A 6,823-nucleotide genomic window follows, 5' to 3' on the forward strand; every position below is an offset into this window, starting at 1 on the left:
CACCATGAAAAATAAATTAGCGAGCAGAAAACTAGCGATCCAAAAAAAGAAGTCAAAGGCTCAAAATGTTCACATAGGGAGAGCTCAGTAGAACAGAAGTGTCTAACCAAAAATAAGAAAAGGTGACAGTTCAAAAACCACAATAAAAATAAATCATCTTCAGGTGTGGGGGAAAGAAACTGCTTTTTTCTTCTTTTTTTTAACCATTCCACACACTGCTTGGATGGTGTCTGCCAAGGCATATTTGGAACCAGATCCATTTACCCAGCAGCTGTTCAGAAGCAGCATTAGTTTAGTTACCATCTGAAATGCTAGCTATTGCTATTTTTAAATGAAGACATTTATTTTTAGGAGTCAAATTAAACAGAGTGCAGCCAAGTATGAAATGTTAAAAAAAAATAAATCTATGTTTCTTCAATACTACCCAGTTCAGATTTTAAATGTATGACTCTGGAGTTGACATGCGAGTCCCAAAATAATCATAGCTCTCTCCTTCGATATTAGTAGTACAGTAAAACCAACACTGATATTAACTTCTGAAAAGGTACTTTCAAAAAGAGCACTTCATGCTAGTGGCAAGATACTTTTAGAACAGTGATGGTCTGCCTTTACTGAAGTGTTGTTACTTAAATGCCTTCTCTAGGAAGTTTTCATTTTTTTGGTTTGTCTTTTAAAGGCTGGGTTAATCCAGGTCACATTACTGAAGCATTTACAGTTATGTTATTTAGCACCAGCGTCATTTCGGAAGAGTTTAAACAGCTCGAGATCAAACAACTGCATGTCTGTCTTATCTACCACCAGTTCTGGCAGAGGCACTCTGTATTGTGGAACCATAAACGATCCAAACTTCAAAGTTTCCAAACCTATTTGTTCTTGACATAAGTAAGTTCAAAACAAAAATATGTTAAACTTTTAAACGTGCATTGGGTGAAAAAGGTGGGGGGATAAAGTTAGACCAGGTTGAAGCAACTCAACCCTCCCCTGCCCCAACAGACCATTGTACATGTTGGAATTGTATCAGCTTTTCATAACAGTCAAAGCCAAATTCTAGATTTACCTCCTGAAGAATAAAGGGAGGTAAAAAACAAACAAACAACCAAAAGCAGCAACAAGAATCCCCACCCCCCAAGCTTGTTAGTTAGCAAAAATCAGGAAAGCAAAGATTAAGAATTGAAATGCTTCCTTATAGCTAAGCAGAAATGCTTCCTTATAGCCAAGCAGAGCACTGCTCTTGTGGCGCTAAAACAAACTGTGCCAAGTTTAGGAAAATATTTTGACTGAACAAATTCAATTAGCTGTACAGGAAAAAATGCAGCAGTGAAAGTGTAATTATACAAGAGGGAGACTGAAGATCTTATATAAAGTCAAAGATACAATCCAGATGTAATCATGTTAAAAAGGTCAGGGCAAAATAAACTGTTAATATATAGGAAAAGAGAACAGTAGGTTAAATCTTAATAGCTGATATGTACATAAATCAAACACTAAGCAATGACAAGCAACAGAACATGCCTTAATAAAGATGATATCCTATTTATTTTAGCTTTAAAAGTTAATGCAGGTGTTCTTTTTAAGAAAATAGTTATTTATGATCCCAAATCAAGAGGCCTGTATTTAGACGTACACAATTGTACTATATTTTCATCCAAATTCTCCTTTCCTTACATAAACACCAAAGTTTTAAAATTTCACATTTCTCCTTTAGCAGCTACACTACAGGTCCAAAAGCAATAAAAGGGAACACAGCTCCTTACTTCTTATCACACGGTGGATTATGCTCTTGGCAGGTAATAAGGTTCTAGGTTCAACTTCAGCTTTTTCAAGCTTCTTATCCTGTTTTCTTTTTGAGAAACCATTTTACATAAGCTGTTTTATGTGCTAAAATAGCACTTGCAAAAATGTCCTTTTTTATCATCACAAAAAATAATTTCAAGAAGTGAGAAATGAAACAGAGTACATCTGGATTTTGTTTAGTCTGGTCCACATTTAAAAGCACTTACTTGATACAGCTCTTCCAAATTATACTTAATTGAAGTACTGTTTTGGATTGCTTCTACAGCTTCTTTCAGTTTTTGCCAGGTTTCATCTGTGTAGTTTTCAGGCAATTTAGGTTTATCTAGAACAAAGGGAGAACCTGTTTAACAACGGCCAAAAATTCTAGCTCTTACATAAATGTGAATAAGTGACAAGTGTTTGAAAGGGAATTCCATTTAATTTATATATGAAAAAAAAATCTTATAATAGCATCTTATTTAAACTAAGTAACTAAAACATTTTAAGTTTTTGCCTCGAGACACGCTTCAAATTCCCCGGTTGTGCCTATGTCCCACAACAGCTGTAGCACTGACATCATATAGTGATCTACAAATCCAACTGTACTTACAATCTAGCAGCTCAGAAAATAAAATTGTGTTAGTCTGTTCTCATCAGTACTGACTTTATTAAGATAGAAGCACCAGCCAACAGAATGGGAAAGAAACACCAAGGACTGGCAAAATGAAGCTAGTTCTTTGACAACTGTATGACTGATATTCTGAGCTAAAACAACTGCATGTACATATATAGGCCTTTGTAATGTTTGCTCCTCTATCAACTTAAAAAAAAAAGAAAAATCAATATGCATGCGCACCAGTGCCAAGTAGGAATGATGGTGAAGAGACACTCTGCCATCAACTACTTCAGTTATAACATTTTATTTTAAAAAGGAATTATCATAAATCTGGATATTAAGGATTTAACAAATCTTTTCACAATCTTGCCTAGAAGAGTTTGAGATCCTTGAACATCCTCATCCCTTTTGATCGATTTTCCCATAAGGGTCTCTGTTAAACACTACAAAAGCAAATTTGTATTATGGACTCTAAGTACTCTCTCTGCTGCATATCTAGTCCCTGACAGTCCAAGTTGCTGGTATTAGTGGTAGAGTCCTTGAACTGAGCTGATTAATAGTAAATGACTGGATGTTAAAAAAAAAAAATTCAAAACTGAACTTTTGTGGTACCGTATCCCTAGGTTTGCAAGATTTGGTAAGTTTCAACCACTAGGTGCTGAAAAGTTTTTCCAAGTCATTCTAGCTGAAATGATCAAGTTTGAAAAGATTTTAATCCACTAGTATTTTGTACATGCTCCTTCCCATGGATGCTCCTGGCTGTCTTATTGTCAAAAAATAAAAGTGATTTAAAATATGCTCAGAAATCTTTTTTTCCCCTTTAAAATGTTCCATCCTCGATGTTGCAGCAAGCTTATTTTTTGAGTCATAAATCCATATAATAACTGCCTTAAAAAAATTATGGGATTGTTAAGGATTTTTTTTTTAAACATCCAGTCATTTACTATTAATCAGCTCAGTTCAAGGACTCTACCATGAATACCAGCAACTTAGACTGGCAGGGACTAGATATGCAGCGGAGAGAGAGAGAGTACTTACAATCCATGATATAAATTTGCTTTTGTAGTGTTTAACAGAGATCCTTATGGAAAATATCGATCAACATGGATGAGGATGCTCAAAGATCTCAACCTCTTTTAGGCAAGATTGTGGTGATACCTTAAGGTCTCAGAATTATCAGGAACTATAGGAGAAACGGAACTAGTTGATAAATACTTATATTTTCAAAATTCAAATTCAAGTGATTATCTTTGTTCCAGTAAAAACACTGCAGGGTGGGGAAGAAAGGGAAAGAAGGCTGGGGAGGAAGTTATATCGGTCACTTCTAGAGCTTCATCAGGCCAAGTGTGAACAAGCTTCTAAAGACAAATCTTTTCTGCATTTTTCCCCTTGGATAAAATCAAAATGTAAAACTAATATTTGCTGTTAATTTAATATTTTTCTCCAGTGTTGGAGATATTCCATCATTATGCCAGAACTTAAACTTAAAAGCAAATCTAACCAGAAATGAGACCAGCTCACTTTTTACTGTTTGAGTGAAGTGAAAGGGACGCTTGTATCCGAAAACTGGCAAAAAGCAATTTTTCCAGTTATTCAGTTGGTCTAATAAAAGATATCATATTTACCTGAGTAATCTTGTCTGCCTAAGACTTAACAGTCAATTGGAAAAAGGTGTTGTTTTAAAAAAAGAAATCAAACATTACTAGCATCTCAGATAAGGTCAAACTTACTTCCTCAACATGAAAGGTTGAAGAACTGCAGTCACAAAACTGATACATTTTATATATACTAGTTTGCCAGGTGGGAGCCAACATGGCAGTTCATAATAGGCAACTAAAACCCACAGCAATTAAAAAAAGTTGTAAAAAGCCACTGCCTAAATTTCACTACTCTAGATAAGAAAGCCATGGTTGAAAGTCAGTTTCTCAGGATCATGCCTTAATCTAATATTCTGAGTCTGCGAGTGAACAAGGAATGCATGTGGCAGTAGAGTAAGTGGAAGAACACTTCCTAATGTCACTGGGAAAACCAGCGTTACAATCTAATCCATGTATGTTGTAGGGTATCTATAACGAGCCCCATATAAGTTGGGGCTCATTATAGATACCTTACAACATACTGGAACAGTGGAGTTACCAGACTCCCCCCCTCCCTGCCTCAAATACCAACAAAATACTAGCATTACTTAGGAGTAAAAAAAAAAAAAAAAATTATGTAAATCAGTATTTTTCAACATGAATAAAGGAAATGGAATAGGGAAGGAAGCTTCTGAATTAGTGCAAAGTGTCAGAGAGAAGAAGCGAAGAGAGCTACATGAACCCTGGATTTGCCCAAGTTTTGACATAAGTAACAGGCACAGGTTTTGAGCCGCTGTATGTTCCCTGCCTACTCCAGGAAGTAAACCATAAAGTAGCTATTAAAGGGAGTAGCTCAGGTTCAAGCAACATGGTATCCAAAGCTTTGGTATCTGCTCAGTCACAACACTTCCTGGCCTCATTCAACAACCCAAACTCATGCAGGAAGATGAGCAGGCACCCCCTTTTTTTTGGGGGGGGGGGCGCGGAATAAAGAGGGGGAAAAATAGAAAAGGAAAGAAAAGAAAAAAACGAGTCAAGATAGGTGAAGAAGAGAAGACATAAAAGTAATGGGTCACAGATAACGCCACGAAAATGTGTAGCAGGATGCTCAGCTGTCAATCCACAAAGCGCTCAAGCATTAAATCTCAATAATCATTTTAAAATCTAAATTAATTTCAAACTTAACAAATGGAAAGACACCAGGCAGAAGAGGCTATTTTCAAGTGGCTACCCTGTGCTATGAGCTATTAGATGACCTGGACTAAATTACTGTTGTGACTTGAGTCAGGATTACTTCAAAGGCAATATCAAATACGGCCATTCTGAATAAAGGCAATTAAAAAACAACCTCTCACCAGAAGACGTTTCTTAAATGCCCACAACAAAGTCTCTCCTTCACAGGTACACTGAGAGCGTCCAAAAAGCAATCCTAAGTGACATAAATCTCCAAGTGCGTATGCAGTGTCATAAATCCCATACTATAAAAAAAGATGACTTTCCCCTTTTTCTACACACGCTTGGGGGTTCACCACCAAAGAATATTTCCAGTAGAACTTATACCTATTTACAAGCCCAGTGGATAGTTGTCATGTAGACATAAAATACAAGCAGCGTGTCAACTCTTCACATTATGGCCTGTTACCTTTAAAGTTCTTGATCACTAACTTCTTGGCAGAGCCAGGTTTACTATTGGCGAAACTGGAAACAGTAGAGGAGGCAGCTTTGGTCAGACCATTCGCATGGTGCCCAACGGCCACTGAAGAAATTAAAAGGCTTTTATTTTTGAGCTGCTGCTGGTGCTGCTGCTGAGAAGAGGCGGCGGGAGAAGAGGAAGAGGAAGACTCTTCAGCCATCTTCACATCGAGTCCAATAAAATCCAAGGAGTCCTCAAAGCGCAGCTTCTTCTGTAGGTGATGGTTGGTGGAGGCGCCCCCTGAGGAGGAGCAGGAAGAGGTGGTGATGATGGAGGAAGATGAGGATGAGGAGCTGTTTTTGGAAGGAGAGGAGGAGCAAGAGGAAAGGGAATCAAACTCTTCTCTCTCCGAGTTGTTGCTGCTGCTGTTTAACTTTCTCTTCTTGCAGGAGGAGGAGGAGGAGGAGCTGCTGCTGCTACTACCATCAGTGGCAGGTCTGACCTCCTGAGCTGCTGCTGGGGGGTTGGGGGAAGAGAAACCTGTGGGAAACATGAACACACAGAGATGAGCAGGCTGAGGGGCATCAAATCCTGGTGGTAGGACAGACCAAGAGAGAGAGTCCGAGTCCGTCTCGGGGCTGCCGGATCAAGAGTCTCTCAGCTCCTCTCTCTCTCTCTCCCCCGGGATGTCGGGTCGTCCGGTCTCCCGTCTCGTCGGCTTCCTTCCTTCTCAGGGGAGCCCCTGACGGCCTCTCGCCCCCTTCCCCCTGCTCCTTTGTCTCCGCTCAGTAGTCGCTGGCAGCCTCCTGCCCCCACTCCTCTCGCAGGGCCTCGCTCTCCCCGTCTCTCTCCGCCCGCTAGCGCCTCCCAACCCTCCTGTCCAGGCCCAGCCTCAGCCGTCGCGGGGGGCTCCTAACTGCTGCCCTCTCCGCCTCCTGCCCCTTTCTCCGCAGGGAAGGCGCCCGTGGACGCTGCCGGCTGCCCCCCGCCCCAGCCGGCGCTCTCCAGCCTGCTCTCGACGCTCTCCCTCCTCCCCCCTCTCTGCCTCCTGCTCTGTCCCGGGAGGGGGAGCCGGATCGGGGCTTGTTATTGTCAATACAAGGCAGAGAGGGGCCCTAAAGATGGCGGCACATCCGGCCGCGGGGCATGCCGGGACACCGCGGCCCGGAAGCGCTCCCCCACCCGGAGCGGCGGCGGAGGGCTCGCCCGCCCCAGCTCGGGCCA

General features: G+C 40.7%; 1 protein-coding gene across 1 annotated transcript in view; it reads right to left on the reverse strand.

Annotated features, from left to right (window-relative positions):
- Positions 1-6,817, reverse strand: part of CUL4B (cullin 4B) — a 29,864-nt gene extending 23,047 nt beyond the window's left edge. Inside the window, exons 1-2 of the mRNA XM_006028497.3 lie at positions 5,609-6,817; positions 2,001-2,116 (exon numbers count right to left, since the gene is read on the reverse strand). Coding sequence (XP_006028559.1) covers positions 2,001-2,116; positions 5,609-6,152 — 660 coding nt within the window. The 5' untranslated portion in view covers positions 6,153-6,817. The remainder of the gene's footprint in view (positions 1-2,000; positions 2,117-5,608) is intronic.
- Between the last annotated feature and the right edge of the window lie 6 nt (positions 6,818-6,823).

This window comes from Alligator sinensis, unplaced genomic scaffold (genome assembly GCF_000455745.1).
Source record: "Alligator sinensis unplaced genomic scaffold, ASM45574v1 scaffold157_1, whole genome shotgun sequence".
NCBI lineage: Eukaryota > Metazoa > Chordata > Crocodylia > Alligatoridae > Alligator > Alligator sinensis.